A 17,451-nucleotide genomic window follows, 5' to 3' on the forward strand; every position below is an offset into this window, starting at 1 on the left:
TCATCCCTGCTGCACAGGTGCTGGTTGTTAGCCTGGGCTCGGGATTCTGCTCTATTCAGCTACGGGTGGACACGAAAGGAGCTCAATAATGGCGGCGAGGCTCTTTTAACTCAGTTTTAATAAATTAGGGTGAGAGCTAACGCCCTCAAGTCGTGCCGGGGGAGGGCAGGTTGGGTGGCGGGTGAGGCGGGCGGCGGTAGGGGGCGGGAACCGTGGGCACGGTGGGGGTGCGCCGATGGCTGGGCTGCGATCCGAGCGGTGTTGGTGATTCCACGGCTCTAAGCAAAGCAGCAGCCTTTCTTTTGGGTTACGCTGCCCGCTCCTCCACCGTGACGCCGCCGCCCCGTTCCCCGCCCGCACCCATTCGCTCGGGCCGTTCTTCCCCTCCGGCCCCGCACGGCTGTGAGCGGAGCGCCGGCCCCGCCCCCGGAGCGCCGTCGCCGCCCGCCAGGCGGCGCTGCCTCAGTCGCTGCCGCGCCTCCAAGATGGCGCAGCCGCCGCCGTTCCCGGGCCGCTTCCCGCCGCCGCCGTTCCGCGCCTTCCCCCCTCAGGCGCCGGGGCCGTTCCCGCCGCCTCCCGCTCCCTTCCCCGTCCCCGCCGCCCGCCCGGCTCTCCCTCCCTTCCTCCCGCCTCCATCCTCCGAGCCCGGCCCCTTCTTCCGCGGCCCCGCCGCCCCGCCGCTCTTCCCCCCGTGGCCCTCGGCCGAGCGGCCGCCGCCGCCGCCGCGGGACCCGGAGGATGAGGACGCGGCGCAGCGGCAGCGCGACGAGCGCTGGTTGGCGCAGTTCCTCGCCCGGCGCGGCCCCCCGGCGCGGCCCCCGCCGCCTCCCCGCGGGAGCGGCCCCGAGCTCGGGCGGCGGCTGGCGGTGCGGGCGCTGGGGGCGGTGCGGCGGCTGGCGGCGCTGTGCCGGGCCCTGCGGCGACGCGAGGCCGAGGGCCGCGAGGACGGCTGGGAGCGGGAGCGGGACGAGGCCGAGGAGCTGCTGGAGGAGCTGAGGGAGGCGGCGCGGCCGCTGAGGGAACCCGGCTACCTGCGGGAGCTGGGCAGGAAGGCCGAGAGGGCGAGGAAGAGGAGGGAGCGGCTGCAGAGGAGGAAGCGGGAGGCCCGAGCGGCCGAGGAGGAGGAGGCGGCCCGCGCCGCCGAGCGGGAGGCTGAGATCGACCGGTGGAGGGCGGGGCGCATCCAGGAGGTGGAGGAGAAGAACCGGGTACGGTGCGGAGCGGAGCTGGGGTGGGGCGGGCAGGGAGAGCAGCTCGGGTGCGGGAAGGAGCCACGTAATTTTCTAGGACGGTATCTCTGGTAAAGCAGGTTTTATTCGCGATTGCAGTGGCGGGCCTCCTGCAAGCAGGAGAGCACCCAGAAAGCAGAGTTACATCTTTTATTCCCTATTCCCTGACGCTTCTCTCTTTACTCCCCTGGTTCCCCGTTGGCTGAGTGTTCACAATCTTCTGGACGCTTCACTAAACATGGAAACACTGGGCAAACATAAATTTTTGCTGCATAAGCGTAAATCTGTAGTTAATTAATTAACTTTTCCACACCTGATCATTATTTTGCGGATATCTGCGTGTCCTTCTTTCTACAAAGATAAGCTCAGGAGAAAGACAGGAGTATCGTGGTGCTGCCTTCACACCCCAACCTGCTCACGGACTGAGACAGTTCAGCCTTGTGTAGAGGCTTTGATGTTTCTTTGATGTTTGCTAAATCTCTTTCTTTTGCTGGCAGTTTCTTACCCTAACAGAACAGCTCTACAATATGTTTTCTAATCCCTAACACACTGTGCTCGCATTGTTTGGAACATTTAACAACTATTACAGCTTGGCAAGAAAGAATTAATCACATAATTCAGTAATAATGTTTCTAAAACACACTGCTAACATATATAGTATTTTACTTCTTAGATCAACTATTTCTAAGGATAAGTTACAGAATACAAATGCATTGTGTTCCACTTCTTCAAACCAATTGCTCTTTTAATATCAAATGCAGGAACAACACTCCATTCCCACAGGGGGGCAGCTGACTGCTCTCCATGAGCCCTGGGAGGAGGTTGTGCAGAGATGGGGTCGGCCTCTGCTCCCGTTGACAGCGATGGGATGGCGGGTGATGGCCTCCAGTTGTAGCAGGGAGGGTCTGGTTGGATATTAGGAGAAATTTCTAATCAGAGCAGTGCTGCACCGGCACAAAGTGCCCGGGGGTGGTGGGGGCACTTGTTGGAGGGGTTGTGGCACTGAGGGACGCGGGCAGGGAAAAAATAACAACAAAAAGCCACCCGAATTAAGCTCGATGGGAAGTGGTGTTGGCACTGCGTTGGCTGCTGAAAATTCATCCCTGTTGGTCTGCTGGGCCCATTGCTGGGGGGGCACAGAGCAGCTGATGTGCAAGGTGTTGTATCCAGACTGTGGCATGCTAATGGTCTGTAACTACACAGCTGTGAAGTCTGCGTGGTTTATATTCATTGTACATTTTTGCTGACTTCCTGAGGTTAAAGGCTTTATGTATTCAGCAGCTGTTCTGGGCCAAATTGTGTGTGGCTCACCATTCTTTTTTCCCTGAAATTTCATCGTTAAGGTGTTTTTTTTTTCCCAAAAGGTCAGCTGGTTGACTTACCTGCTACAGCAGTAACTAGGAAGTTGTGTTTGTTTGACAGTACCTTTTCATTCTAGTCTGTGTGGGATAATCCATGCATCCTGTTGCTTTTCTTTCCTTTGCAGGAGCGGGAACTTAAGGCTGCTGCAGACAGTGTCTTATCTGAAGTAAGGAAGAAGCAGGCAGACACAAAGAGAATGATGGACATCCTTGGCTCCTTAGAAAAGCTTCGGAAACTGAGGAAAGAAGCTGCTGCCAGAAAAGGTTAATTAGGAGAATTTTTCCAAACTTTTCTAATGATGCACACAGAAAATAAGGGGATGTGGAAGGTGCACTTTGAAGAAGCTGATTCTTTATTAGTTCTTGTCATTACATTGTTCTGCAAGAATAGCTATAAAATGCTGAGCAGCAAATTAGATAAAGTGACTGTGTTCCTATGTTTCCAGACTCTTCCTTACCAGAAAAAAAAACTTCTCTGAGACATTGCCAGCTCTGCTTTTAGGTCTCATAACAGAGCTCCTTCTGAATTTGAAAACATGTTAATTCTCGTTCTCTTTAGGTGTTTGTCCACCTCCCTCAGCAGATGAAGCCTTTGAAAATCAGGTGGAAAGTCTCAGAGCATTGCTCAAAAATCGCACAGAGCTGTATGAAGCTGAGGAGAGAGCATTGAGAGTGATGTTGGAAGGAGAACAGGAGGAGGAAAGGAAGAGAGAAATGGAAAAGAAACAGAAGAAGGAAAGAGAAAAACTTCTACAGCAGAAACATGAAATGGATTCCAAGCTGTTTGGGGATCCAGGTAAATCCTGTCTGTCAGACTTCACTCTATTTACTGCTTTCAGCTCTTAGGCGTTGGGTTTAAAATACAGGCACAAAAGAGATTGTAGGTTGAGCTGAAGTGGGAATAAACAGAATAGACTGAAGATTTCCAGCATGCAGCAGATGCTTTATTCTGATGATTTGGTTAGTGCAGTTTGTGTAATTGGGAACAATTCAGTGTCCGTGGTGTAGAGGATGGAGGCTGGAAAAAGTTTTGCTAGCCTGAGCTCCACTCTGACAGCTTTGGTAAGGGTGAGAAGATGTGCAAAACATGTAAATAATAGGTAAGGATTTCAAGTTTAGCCAGGGAGCAGCAAACTAATCAGCAAATTTGGAACTTCTCAGACAATGGGGTCAAAGGTCTCTCTGGTTTATTGAACAATTTCTGTGTTTTAACAGATGAATTTCCTCTTGCTGATCTGCTGCAGCCTTTCAGGGAATATTACTTACAAGCTGAGCTTTCTGTAGCAGCTCTAATCCAGATCAGGTAAAAGCTTTGTTTTGGTGTCTAAGGTGACAAGTATTGTTTGTTGAGATTGCAAAATATAGTTCATTCACTTAGCTATATGATGAATTTCAGTTCCTTCTTTGTCAGTTAAATACAGAGCACAGTTTATAGTCTTGTGCATTGGTTGGTGTGAAGAAATATGTTTGTGTGCATGTAATCTTACTGCTGAAGTTGTCTTGTGCTGGATGTCCTCTCAAACACCTTTCTGTATTGAAGGCACGAATGGGATCAGTACCTGGTGCCCGCTGATCACCCTGAAGGAAGCTGCATCCCTCCTGGATGGGTTCTTCCGACTCTCCCCACGAATGACACTTGGGCCACTGCTGTCAGATAACTCAAATAAATTATTTTTGCACTGGAGGAGTGTTTCGTTGTACTTGGTGGTGTCAGTGTGAGAGGATCCAGCGAGGAGGTGGTCCACAGTGGTTTGTGCTCAGGAAGCCTGTAGCCAGGGTCTGGAATGCCTTGAAGAGAACTGTAAGGGATGGTTTTGCTTTCTAACTCTGCAAGGAGATACCTGAGTGATTCCAAAGCTGTCAGCCCTTTCGTGGCACAGAATTACAGTGCTGCTGTGTGTTTTTATTAACAAATCACAATCTCAATAAAGTAATGCTGCTGACAAGGTGATTTGTGCCAGGATTCATGTACTATTTTTAGTGACTTTATAAGCTGAAATCAACATGTTGAAATCTCCAGAATTTTGTTGTTTTTTTTTTAAAGAGCTCATTAGTAGATGTGTTTTTCTTCTCAAATGAAGCATGTCAGGCATTGCTTTCAAAATAGTTTCTGTGTTTTTGTGCATAGAAACGAGCTATTACATTTTTAAACAAATTCTGAAGTACAAACAAGACATCGATTTGTGAGCTTGATTAAAGCAGCTGCTGACATTTTGCTCTGCTGGACTAAAACGGGTACCACAGCATGGAAAAAATTCCCTGTTGTGTTGAAATAGCTCGACCAGCCTTGTGAATATATATAAATCTGACAAATAAGCCTGCTGGGGAAAAAGGTAATAAAACCTGAAGTTTAACCTACTGCAATTGTTTCTGCCTTCAAAGCTATTTTTCTGTAGGAGCAGATTGTTTATATAGCATTTGGTTAAAAATGCAGCTCTGTTTAGTAAGTTGGGTTCTGCACAGAATAAGCTGAGAAAATTGGATTGTTTTTGAAACATTTTTGCTCTGACAGAGATTTGTTCTAGTGCTTGGCATCAGATGTGACCCAAGCTATTGGGAGAGTTATCAGCAAAAGATTCGTGTTCCCTCCTACAAGATGACAGAGGCTTATGGCTTCAAATCCTCCCATGTTCAGGACTATTTGCTTAAAGCAATGATGGCCCCATGTGGTTTTGGGGCTTTGCTTGTCTACGCAGGTTGCCTTGGCTTCTTTCCAGAGCTGCAGTCATGTTCTCACTTAGCCTTAATGCGTGGGAATAGATGTGATCTTTCCCATTCCTTATCTCTTAGCATCACCATTGTGTAATTCCTGGAGGAGGCAGCACATGATTGCCTACTCGCAGCTGATAAATTCAGCCCTTAATTCTGGGCTTATGTCAGTGGTTCCTTGGCTGAAGGCTTCTGTTGATTTCTGTTAGTAAGAGCACACTCAGCAGTAATCTGTGATAGAGCTGGAGTTGGGGTGCAGGAGTTTGCAGTTCTCACTCCAAGCCATAGCACCACAAAATACAGTTCACTATTAAGTCCTCTAAAGATAGGAGTTCTGATGTGCATGTCCACACATCCCCCCCTTCCCTGCCATGTCTTTTAGTTTCGTGTCATTCCAAGATCTTGGGAGTTTTTTCCTGGCAAAATAGTGTGAAAGCTGTTTCAAAATGAACACTTTCCATTTAATAAGATAAATGGCCAAAGGATGCTGTGCTTCAGTAGTTAGGCTCCTTATCCCATCAGTGTGTCTGCTGAGACAGACTAACCACTTAAGCTACTATAATCTTGATGTTGTCAAAGTCAGATGCTCGTCAGATGCATGGATTTAAAGATTTAAGAAGTGGATAAGGAGGTGGTATAAAAGCAACTGTTCTCCCTGCAATGTGAGAGAAGCTACTTGATTTCATCTAACGGTAAGGATACCTTGATATTATTGATAAGACTTGCAGTGCTGGTGCATGGTGTACGTGCAGGCTTACTTCAGTCTCACAAGCTTGCTGTGGTTTATTTGCACTTTTCTAATGATGTCTGCATTAAAATGTTTTAAGTTGAGCGAGAAAGGATGAAGTTGAAGGAAGAGGAATGTTTGAAATCTCAGATGCAAAATGAGTGTGTTTGAGTATTGATTCTTAAAAACAAAAGCCACGTGTATTCAGATTCAGTCCTAAGATTCAGATTTGAGTATAGCCAGGTATTTCTTACTGCTCTCTGGGTGGATGCTGTGAGAAACAATGAAACCTTTGCTGAAATCTGAGAAGGTGACATGGACAGGTGCCCTTTGGTCAGCCAGGTGGGGAACCTCATGGTGAAAGGAGATGGAGTTGTTTATAAGGAGCTTTTCCCTGGGCTGTATTTATGCAGGGCACCCAGGGGTATCACAGCTTTTGGCAAACAAGCCTGGGTCTCTGGAAACTGTTGTAGGCACTGGACAGCAAAATATGCCCTGCTTTGTGACTGCAGCTGGCACTGATGGGTGTGCACAGCTGCTGGGAGGTGAATTCCTGCAGGAAGGGGCTGTGCATTGCAGGCGGGGGCTGCATGGGGATGTTAACAAGATGGAGAAAATGGGGACAAGGCAGCTCTGCTGACGTTGTCGTGCTTTTCTTTGTTGGCACTCACGTGGATTGTAAGCACTCTTAGCCAAGCAGCAGATGGCCCATGGCACGTTGCACGGTGTGTGGCAGCGGCTGTACGTGTGTGGGGCAAAGCTGGTCCAGGGCTGCAGCATGGATTAAGGGATCCTGGGTCAGTCTGGGGTGGGTGCTGCTGAGCCCTGCTGCGTGTCACTCTTAATTTGCAGGCTAGAGGCGGTTTGTTGCATTCCTTTCCTAAGGTGAGGAGCTGCCTTTCTCAAATGTTTTCCGTTGTAGACCTTTATTTTCATGCTACGTTAATAGGCCGTATACATTCTGCTGCTTATTTTTGCTTTGTGGAGTGTTTATCTATTGCCATAGAAGCCATGCTTTTCTCAGAGGGGAAAAAAAAGGTAAAAGCACTTTTGTGTATACAGATGTCCCATAAACTACATATTGCACAGTGAGCGTGGCTGGCGAGCGCTGCCTTGGGACAAGCAGGCACCAGTTGCAGATTCCAGAAGTCAGAGGAAGACTTGCCATCAGACTTTGCCAGTCAACAAAGGAAACTATTCTGCATGTTGTCATCACTGGGATGCTGGGGACTCGGGACTTAATGCAGCAAGTTGTGGCTTATTTTTCATTAAACTGAGTCATTAGGACAGAACTCATGGCTACGTGATGGCAGTAATATTTTCCATTCTGTTCATTGGAATTCTTTCTCTCCCTGCTATTCCTATTCTAAAAAACATCACTGCTCAAAATGAGCTGGTTCTTAAAAGCTCATCTTTTTCAAATGGTTCATTCAACATCCCTCAAACACTGCACTGTGCACCACTGTGAACCTCAGCAAAAAAAATACCCTAGTAGAGAATAGGAATAAAACTCAGGTGGTTCTGTAACTCTGCTTTTAGTTGGGGGAAATGGGAGCGTGGCAGAGGGTGGGCCTGCTGAATGGGAGCAAGGGGAGGAAAGCAATGTGGGGTTATGCACAGAGGTGTCAGCAGGGGTGGAACTGGAGGAAGAAAGTGCTGAAGATCCCTGCTGAATGTCATAATCTTGGTTGGGCTGTGTTGACTGAAGCTCTGAATGGCAGTGATTAGTTCTTACAAATTTTCCTGCTTTCTAGTAATTAACACTTTACAAATCTGGATGTTGCACATAGCAGAACTTACTTCTCTCCAAAAGAAGTCATAAAATAGCTCATTTTTCTCTCCTTCCACCCAAATTTGCTGCGGTTACAGCACTGCTCCTGTGCAGCTGCCAGTCTTTCCTGTTATATTTTTGTTTTCATCCCTTCTTTAGGCAGTGAGCAATCAGGCAGGGACAATGAGCTACCTGGATGGAGTGCCCTTCCGGACAGCCGTGAGCCTCGAGGGAAACTCTGCAGGAGAAAGCACCTTCATCAAGGCACCAGCCATAGACCTTCCTGACTGCACCGACATCCTCATGAGCACCATGGTGGGTTGGCCTCTTCCAAGTCTGTTTCTGGTAGGATGCTCAAAGAGAAGCTCTTTTTGGGGAAGAGGGAAGGAAAATCTCCTCCGTGTTGGTGTCCTTGCCCGTTGGTTGTTTTCAGTAGGAACATGAGGTGAGGATGGATGAGAGGAAGGGTTGCAAGATGGTCTTTCTCAGATGGAAAGTTTGATTTGTCCTTGAAAAGTGCAAATTTCAGGCCCGAGTACAGAAAATGGAGCTGCTCACTTTCTTGCCACTCCTGCTGTTCTGCTGAGTAAGCTTCAGCAGTCTCACCCATAGATGGGGTCAGTGCACTGTGCAGGGGAAATCCCCCTGAGCACCCCCAGGCCTTCCTCTTCCTGTGGCTTGTGTGCCATCACTAAAACATGCTCAATTTTTGAGGTGTTTATTTGGGGTTCCTCAAAGAAAATGTTTGTGGGCAGGATTCCATGCAGGTGATGGTTTGCAAGTGGAGGCGTCACTGAGCCGAGTCTGTTCCCAGTGTCCCACCCAGGGACTCTGGCTCACTCTGGCTGGGGACACATCCGTGCATGGTTCTGGAAGCATGCAGTGGTGTTCTCCTTGGGGAGCTTGGTTTGGGTCAGGCATAGCACAGTAACAGCAACATTCCTGTGCTGTGAATGTGCCTGCGTGCCAGGAGACCTTGTTTGGAGAACTCTGGGACATGCATGGCTTGTTTGTTCCCGGAAAGCACCCAGATGTAAGTAAAAAACATGTTCTAAGGATTCTAAGGCAGGCAGTTTGCGACCCCTGTGCTCTCCTCTGGTTACTTGGGATGCTCCTCCTCTGCAATCTGTTCTTCCCTCACCGCAGCAGTCAAGCTGACACAGAACCCTTCCGTGCCTAAAGCACCTCTCAAAAGGATTCCAAATACAACTGAAAGCAATAATGCTGCAAACGGGTGTTTCCAAGTGAAATCCCATAGGGATGAGGCTGGGACTGTCCAACCCCACAGCCCTAGTGCCCAGTGGCAATGAGATGTTAGTGATACAGAATTGTAGGATCAGAGAATTGCAAAATGACCAGAGTAGGAAGGGACCCACAAGGATCATTAAGCCCAGCCCCTGTCCCCACACAACTGCTCAAAACCCAAACCCAGTGTCTGAGAGTGATGTACTAATGCTCTGTGAGCTCAGGGCTGTGTCACTATGAGGCCTCCCCTCAGCCCCCCTCTGGGCTGAACAAACCCAGGGCCTTCAGCAACTCCTCAAGCATTTTGCCCCCTAGACCCTTCCCCATCTTTGTAGCTCCCCTTCCATAAGGATTTACAAAACTGATGTTCTCACTGGCTCTTACTGCTCTCCCCCAGCACGACTTTTCGCTGGAGCGAAAGGTGCAGTACTGGCTGGAGGCCGCTTCTCAGCACCAAACCTCCTGGCAGCAGCTCCACACCGACGCCATCCCCACGGCCCCACCATGCTGGCTGCTGCTGGTGGACCCCACTGAGGGCAAGGAGACAACAGCGAGCAGAGCGAAGGAGGGCACAGTGCGGCGCAGCATCAGCCTCAGCACTGAGCAGGGCCGGGGAAGAGCCTCTGACACAGAGAGTGAGGCTGGATGCTCAGAGGACGATGAGTGCTGGGAGGATGATGAGTATTCCTCCACCTCTTGGGAGGAAAATGACAGGGAGGAGAACATTCTCCGGAGGAGAAATCAGCATGGCTTGCAGCAGATCCGACCAAAGACGTCGCCTGGCTTGCTGGAGCCACCTTCAGAGAATGGCTACAAGGCCGCAAGCCCAGATCCAGGCAAGCAAAGGAGGTCCATGGTTTTGTTCAACAACATGAAGAACGAGCTGGAAGCAGCCAGGAGGAAGCTGGCTGCGTTGGTGCATCCTTTAAACAGAGCCACGGCCGAAAGCAAAGGGGCTCCCACACCACCAGTGCTCCCCCAGCACTGCCGAAGCAACAGGAGCCTCAAGTTCGGACCGGCAGCAGAGGTGTCTCACATGGGAAACCTGGTGCCAGCTCCCCCCGTGGCACCCAATGCCTCCATGCCACCCATCCGCAAGCACAAGCCTACAGTCCCGGTGAGCTGCCTCGTGGTGGGGGAGAGGTGGAGGGAGAGGGCAAAGCACCCCGTCCTGGGCTTCAGCCAGCAAAGCTGAGCCAAAACTGGGCAACGATGCTCAATAATGAGTGCCAGGGCAATGCTCTCCAGTGCCTACCATCACCTTTTGGTTTGGGGACTGACCATTGCACATGGGCACCGCGGTGGCGGCTCCATCCATCCCCGCTGGCCAACATGAGCTTCTGTCTTGTCTTGCAGTCCCTCAGCCCCTACTCCTGCCTGCCCCCAGCACGGCCGCTGGCATCCCGCAAAGCCAAGCCAGATTCAGCAGCTGACCTGCTGTCAGCACTGAGCCAGGAGGAGCGCGACCTCATCGAGCCTGTCATTGCCTTGGGCTACCCGGCCCGCAAAGCCATCCTCACTCTTCAGAAGACTGGGAGGCAAAGCCTGGGACAGGTTGGTGGAGCTGACACAGCTGAAATGGTGTGGGATGCTGTGGAGGAAGTGTTATGGTAACAAAATTCATATTTCACAGTGATGTGAGTGACTCCCTTTTGCTCACGGTGGTCTCCCTTGTTCTGCACTGAGGAAAATGAAGCTATTTTTCTTGCTTTGGTATCAGAGCAGGTTTTCTGTTGGATCAAATGCCAGCATTTTTGCTGTAATACAATCTCAGTGAGTGCTCAACTTGTCAGCGAGCAGTAACAGGCGGGTGCTGCTATCTTCCCCATCTGTTGTATGGAGCACAGTGTCCTTCTAGTGCAAATCTTGCCCCCGTATATGGAAATTTTCTGCACATCATTTTGTCTCGGCTGTTAGGTTCGTGTGACCATTTTCATGGCTCATCCTGTCAGCATAGGACCGTAAGAATATCCCAAAGATTTATCTGGTTGTTCTACAAAAACCCCAAATTCCTGTGTTGGAGCAACCAATGACTGCACGCAAGCATTGCTTTTGGGTCACTGAACGCAACCATAGCAAGGGCTGCCATTCTCCCAAAGAGATGATTAATGTGCCAAAATACAGGATCTGCCTCGTATGCCAAAATGCAGGGTCTTCTCCACCAAACCTTCCCATTTTTCCCTTTTGTGCCCCATGCATCCAAGATGAAATGTAAGGCCTGGCTGTGCATACAACTGCTATGAGCATAAAACTACCAAATTAGGCTAAGATCTTCCTGGAAAATATGTTTCAAGTTAAAAACAAGAGCTGTGGATGCTCTTCGTTGCTTGCCAGTGTCATGTAAGCTTTCTGCATGTGACAGTGACAGCTTCAGACATGAAGATTGATTGTGGACCAGACGGTAGCGAAAAATCGTTCCATTTCTTTATTGTATCAAATAAAGCTGGCATAGCCCACCTTGGGGAGATAGCAAGCTTTGTTTGGGAAGTTAGGTGATTACAGCCAGCACGTGGGGCTGAGAGTGGGGACACCTGCAGCAATGTTTTGGGTGTGTAGAAGCTCGCTGCAACCCTGTAAGCCTATTGGATTTCCCATTCCATTTCTGTGCTGGAAAACCAAGCACTGAGCTTGCTGGCCCTTGACCACACTCCTTGTAGGGTGAACAGGATCAGCTCCTCCTCCTTCCCCAGTGAACAGTCAGCCCTTTGCTGAACCCAGGAAGTAAGTAGGTCAAAGTACATAAATAACTGGTTTTGTTTAGTCTTGAGGATAGTTTTCGGGTTTTTTTTAATGATAAAAATCATGTAGCTGACAGCAGCACAGATTTTGTGCGTGGCTTGAGCAGCATGTCAGAGTGCCAAGACTGGCTGCGTTCTGCCTAGAACATGGGGAGTGACTCCTTGTAGCAAGAAAATACAGCAGTGATCTCGGGTTTTAGTTAGAAAGATAATGAGGAAAATCAAGCCAGGTTCTGAATGCCAACAAGCAGAGCATAATTCATGTTTGTATTAATAAGCCGCTCCTTAGGGCTGACATTTTGTACAATTCTTGCTCTGCTACAGGAGAGCTAACATTTGAGGGACTGTTTTTGGCCTTGTCATGTGTTTCATGGTCTTTGCATCCCCCTCCCTGGGTTACAGCAGAGCTGAGGAGGGTGGAAGTCTGAGTGCTGGCGGAGCTGGGAGATATGGATCAGCTTCTCCTAGATGGGGCAGGCACAGCTTTGCAGACACGCCTGGGCTGCTCACCATTTCTCCGTGTGGACATTTTCATATCTCCTTTTTTTTCTACTATGGTATAGCCCATTTATTATGGTCTGTCACATGTGTTTTTTGGACAGTGAATGATTCTCGTGGTATTCCAAGGAGACCGTTGGGAATTGTGCTGTCAGCACTCCAAGAACAATGAGGAAAGCCAAAAATAACTGTTTACTTTTGGTAATGAGAGCACACAGGCCTCTCCTGGGGATGTGGGGAGTTCGCACAGGTCCAGCGGGGGCCTGGGGCTGGGAGCATCAAAGGGATGTTGGCCTGGATAGGGTTAGAGATCAGCACGCACCTGGCATTTCACCCAGATGGGCTCTGCCAAATGAGAAAACAACTTGTAGATCCTTGCTTTTTGTTCTGACAGTTCAGGTGTTGCTCTGCTCCCATCCTCCCTTCATGTTATTCCCATTCCCATTTGTGATCAGGATGCATTAACCCTCACTGTTCTCTCTTCCAGTTTCTGGGCTACCTCCGCGCCTGTGACCGGCTGCTGAAGCAGGGCTATGAGGAGGGGCAGGTGGAAGAGGCCATGGAAATGTTCCAGTACTCGGAGAAAAAGGTCAGCAGCACAGTGCAGCCTTTTGTGTTTTGTCCATTTCCACCCCCTCCCCCCTGCCTCCTGGTGCCACCTCCTGCCAGGTCAGGCCCCATCACTCTGCAGGAAGTGAACCCCCATAGACTGCAAACAGGGCTCAAAGCTCCAGGAGAGCATGGTGTGGCCATAAGGACTTGCAGAGGACAGACTCACCTCATGCTGTGTGAGCATGACACTGGTGTGGGAATCCCATACCCAGGCATGCTTGTTGCCTCCTGGCTTCCTGTCTCCTCATCCCATAGCAGGACTGGCACTGGTCCCTATCAGCAGTCCCACTGTTTGGGCTGGTGTAGGATCCTGCTCACCTCTTGTACAAGGCTTAGCACTGGGATGGTGCTGCGTCAGGGCAGGAGGTGTGGTTTGCTGAGAACAGGATTCTGGGTGAGCTGTGGTGATGAGGCTCTCCCTGAGCAATGGGAGAAAGAGGAGCAATGAATGACAGAAATTCCCCAGTCTGGTGTGACAGTTCCACAGTGCAAACACGTGAGTGGAACTCGTATTCAAGAAGAATAAATGAAGTTAGAGGCTGACTTTATTAACTAAAGAAAGACTTAATGCATAAAGACTGTTAAAAGTTAGCACTTGTCCTGGCAGCAGGATCCACGGTGCCCTTCAGCAGTAATACAACCCCGTGGGATTATCTGGCCCTGCTGCACAGCGCCTGCTGAAATGTCGCGGTGAATGCGTCCTCACAGCCCGGCAGTAACATCGCTCCTTTCCCTCCTCCTTTCAGGCAGCTGAATTCCTGCACTTGTTAGCTCAGTTCAATGACATGGGTTTCCAGCAAAATGAAATCAAAGAAGTCCTCCTGCTCTGTGGGAACCAGAGGGACAAGGCACTGGAAGAGCTCATGATGAAGAGGCAGTGAATGTGCCCTACAAAGCAGGATGCATCCTGCTGCCCATCCCTTTCTTGGCCACATTTACAAATACAGCCACATGCAGATTCTTACACCGTGATATAAATCATCTGAACTGATTGTTTTTACAAAAGCTGAGTGCTTTTTGCAGGAACATTGGTTCTTCCTTTCTTGGGAAGATTCTCAGCAGACTTTATGACGTTTGAATGTAGTGACGGGAAATCTAGATGTTAGCGTCTCCTTGTGAACTAGAAACTTGAGAAAAATGCACAGCTCAGTGAAAGGCACAGGGAGAACACGGGCTGAGGTTGCTCTAGATAGCTAATGTGTGACTTTTGATCCAGGACAGTGCAAAATGAGCTTTACGCTCAGGAACTGTCATGAAATCTGAACAGAGAGATGGATGACTGGCTCGCCTCTGCCTTTTATTAAGCAAATTCAAAGGGTGCTTCTCTAAATGGCAAATACAGTGGCTCAAAACCAGGTTTAGCACAAACACTGTGATCAGGAGAATCTGGGTGCCTGGGGGAGTTCCTGTGTATGGACAACAGGAGATTCAGATTGCCTTATGGGACATTGCTCTTGTTTTGGCTGTGGAGCAATGGATGATGTTCTCACATAGAAATACATTATTTCCCTGTCAGTTAACTACAGATGTAGTTTATCAGAGTAAAGATGCTCGGAGGGGTTCTTATAAAAAGTATTAATGTCTTTTCCAATGAAAATGCCAACTGGCGCAACCTAGCAGAGACAACTCCTAATGAGTCCCAAAGTATTTACCATTTTCCATGGTGTCCTTCCAAGCGGTCTCCTTGCAGTTCAGCTGAGTTAATGCAGCAAAATTAATTAACTCCTGCTCCACATCTCTCTGATCAGCTCCCAAACACAGGCATTCGGGTGTAGCTCTCTATGGCTGCCTCCATCCTTGCCAAGTGCCAGAGTGACAGTGACAATGTGCATCCAGATTTTGGCCTGGAATTGACCTTTCCGTACCCGCGAGTGGGTGTTTTACACAGGTGCTGTGATCAACATCTCCTTTGGATGGCGAAGGGAGATATTCTGCTAGTAAAAAGGGCAGGGAAACTGCAGTCAGTGGGGCATGGAGTGGCAGGGCAGATCCAGATCCATCCATCCATGCTGTGCCAACGTGGGGAGTGGCTTTGTCCTGACCTCCTTGCACCAAATCAGCCAACATGGGGCAGTCATCCTTCTCCAAAGCACAATGCTTTTGGAACCCATCTGCACAGCAAGCTCCCAGGCTCTTCTTGGAGCACCCATTTCTGCTTTTCCTGCAGAGCTCTTGCTTGGTTATACAAGTTTTTATTTTTGATATGGTCCTTATAAGGCAAGTCTGTTCTACAGGAGGCTTTTTGTTACGTTAAGCCTTGCCAAGATGATGTCACCTTCAGCAGAAACTTGCAAAAGGTTGAGCTATGATTAGATTGACTGCACTGGGTCTAACTGTGGTCTTTTGGCAGAGTGGACACCATTAAGATTGGAAGGGGCAGATAATGGTGGTGTTCTCATGCCAGCAGTGCAAGTGCTAAATACTGGTGCAATGAATTTGCAGCACCGTGCCCACTCACTGTGCAAAGGCTGAACAGTTTCTCATGCTGGCTCATATTTTTTCCCCCGCTTGCAGAGGTACGAACAGCATCTTTCTGCTTCCCTCTATGTTACAGTCTGTACCACGATCTGATGACACAGATGCAACCACATTGCTCCTCTCTTGGAACATCCATGCCACACTCAACAGCACCTGCCAAGACTGCCAAGAAGAAGTCAAATCTATTTTCTTTGCTGTTTGAGCTACATCGTCTCCTTCTCCTTTCAGATTGGACATTAGCAAAAATTTCTCCAAGAGTGGTCAGGCACCAGAATGGGCTGCCCAGGGAGGTGGTGGAGTCACCATCCCTGGGGGTGTTTAAGAAACATTTAGATGTAGTACTGAGGGACATGGGTCACTGGGGAAATGGTGGTGGTGGGGGGAGAGTTGGACTGGATGATCTTGGAGGTCTTTTCCGGTCTAGGTGATTGATTCTAAGACCAGACTTTTCAGTGGTTCTACAGTAATAATCTATTTTTGGTGGTGTTATATTTGCCAACTTGCAAACTGTTGAAAAAACGGTGCACAAAGGTGGGGTAGAAGTTGTGCTGCTTGGTGGTATTGGAGCTGGAAGGAATGGGAGAGGCTGCCAAGTCAAATGGCCTTGGGTTACTTACAGCAGCTCGCCGTAAATACTTGAGTAACAGAATTATTTGAACTTTATATTGATGGAGTCTTTAAGCTGGTTGTTCAACTTAGCATGGTTTAAAACAGAGTGCTGCTTCCAGTTAGGAGAAGACAGCATAAAATGTTAATGGGCTTCGTCTGAGAAGGGAGCGTGGATTGGACTTGATGGGATTTATGCTTGCAGTGTGCCTGGCGAGCGCCGGCAGCTCCTCTGAATTCCTCACCAGGGAAGGCATGAGGTGACAGCAGCGCCAATGGAGGCGGATGGAAAACACAGCCCTGTTGGATGGAGCCAATGTGGGGCTGCTCCTGGGACTGGGGTTGATGCTGGGGCTGTGGTTGCTACTTCCCTGTCCCAAGCAGGGTTGAAGGGCAAATGGGGACAGGCACATACAGTGTTTTAAATAAGGTCATGGATGCAAGCTTGGGTTTTTCTTGTCTGTTTTGGTTGATTTTTTTCTTCTCTAATGCACTCTGTTTTGAAAATGCTGAGAACTTGGCGAGGGTCAGCAGTGTAAGTATTTGAGGCATCCAGCTGGTATTCCCTTCCCTCCTCATGCGAGGAGCACAGCTAGCCTGGGGCATGGGAGCCCAGCTGGGCGTTATTTGGGGTCTGATGAGTGCATGACTGCTGGATTGACTCTGGTCCCCATCTCCCTTGAGGGACAAGCAGAATGAAGGATTCAGGGACACAGCTAGTGGGCGTGGTAGGGATAGGCTGATGGTTGGACTTGATGATCTTAGAGGTCTTTTCCAACAGTAATGACTCTATGATTCGGCAAGGGGATGAGGGCAGCCCTTCTCCACTCATCTCCTGGGCAAAGCCTGGAGTTGTTGCTGAGGACAACCTTCAGCATCATGGGATTGAGTCCCAGCAAGACAGCTTATCTGGCTGCAGAGCTCCCTTGACCAAGGAGACCTGGCAGCCTGGCATCTGCACAGTCTGAGTGCAGCCCTGCTGGTGCTCTCTCCTCTCCTTTCATTTTTGCAAGTTTGCCATGTCCTAAAAATACCCTCTGGATCAAATGAGAGCATTTGGGTCTGCTGGGAGCTGGCAGGCAGGCTTGGAGGAGATGACGGTTGTCTATGGCACTCATGGGCATGATGGATGGTTCTCAGGGAGGAACCTGCTCACTCTGGACCACAGCTTTCTCCTGTGTGGGTTTTTGGAGATAAACTCCTCACGATCTTTGCCCTCCACCCCCCTCCTGTGTCCCTTTGTCCCCTCATCCCAGGTGATGTCTCCCCAGGGAGCTCGGGACTGCCTGAGAACTGCGTGAGCAGCTCCGAGTGCTGCTGCAGCTGAAAACACTCAGCAGGCAGGAATGGGTCTTGATGTGGGTCCTCTGTTAGGAGGTATTTTCCTTCAGGAGGAGAAAGGAACACAAGAGAAGAGTAATGAAAAACACAGGGCTTTCTACAGCTTTCCTTTTAATTCCAGGATATAAGGAACCAT

General features: G+C 49.4%; 2 protein-coding genes across 4 annotated transcripts; both read left to right on the forward strand.

The window, feature by feature from the left end:
- Positions 1-446: 446 nt before the first annotated feature.
- PDCD7 (programmed cell death 7) lies at positions 447-4,274 on the forward strand. Its single transcript, XM_031587821.2, has 5 exons — positions 447-1,208; positions 2,716-2,854; positions 3,150-3,386; positions 3,806-3,893; positions 4,131-4,274. Exons 1-5 carry the CDS (start codon positions 486-488, stop codon positions 4,246-4,248), a joined length of 1,305 nt encoding a protein of 434 aa, XP_031443681.1. The 5' UTR covers positions 447-485; the 3' UTR covers positions 4,249-4,274.
- Positions 4,275-4,405: 131 nt separating this feature from the next.
- Positions 4,406-17,449, forward strand: UBAP1L (ubiquitin associated protein 1 like). Of its 3 annotated transcripts, none has more exons than XM_090149123.1 (6): positions 4,406-4,923; positions 7,957-8,112; positions 9,440-10,159; positions 10,399-10,596; positions 12,766-12,867; positions 13,637-17,449. In XM_090149123.1, exons 2-6 carry the CDS (start codon positions 7,981-7,983, stop codon positions 13,769-13,771), a joined length of 1,287 nt encoding a protein of 428 aa, XP_090005249.1. In that variant the 5' UTR covers positions 4,406-4,923; positions 7,957-7,980; the 3' UTR covers positions 13,772-17,449. The 3 variants fall into 3 exon arrangements, with proteins under 3 accessions (XP_090005249.1, XP_090005248.1, XP_031443682.2); XM_090149122.1 differs by lacking the exon at positions 4,406-4,923 and adding an exon at positions 4,939-5,991; XM_031587822.2 differs by lacking the exon at positions 4,406-4,923 and having other exon boundaries at positions 4,939-8,112.
- The last annotated feature ends 2 nt before the right edge of the window (positions 17,450-17,451 follow it).

The sequence above is a fragment of the Phasianus colchicus genome, chromosome 12, assembly GCF_987193195.1.
Source record: "Phasianus colchicus chromosome 12, bPhaCol1.hap1.1, whole genome shotgun sequence".
Lineage (NCBI taxonomy): Eukaryota > Metazoa > Chordata > Aves > Galliformes > Phasianidae > Phasianus > Phasianus colchicus.

Bases quoted from the DNA above. Each gene is read 5' to 3' on its own strand.
- PDCD7 (XM_031587821.2), top strand. From the start codon at position 486: ATGGCGCAGCCGCCGCCGTTCCCGGGCCGCTTCCCGCCGCCGCCGTTC. The intron at 1,209-2,715 runs GTACGGTGCGGA...TTTCCTTTGCAG, and splicing joins AGGTGGAGGAGAAGAACCGG to GAGCGGGAACTTAAGGCTGC. The intron at 3,894-4,130 runs GTAAAAGCTTTG...TCTGTATTGAAG, and splicing joins GCAGCTCTAATCCAGATCAG to GCACGAATGGGATCAGTACC.
- UBAP1L (XM_090149123.1), top strand. From the start codon at position 7,981: ATGAGCTACCTGGATGGAGTGCCCTTCCGGACAGCCGTGAGCCTCGAG. The intron at 10,597-12,765 runs GTTGGTGGAGCT...TCTCTCTTCCAG, and splicing joins GGAGGCAAAGCCTGGGACAG to TTTCTGGGCTACCTCCGCGC. The intron at 12,868-13,636 runs GTCAGCAGCACA...TCCTCCTTTCAG, and splicing joins TCCAGTACTCGGAGAAAAAG to GCAGCTGAATTCCTGCACTT.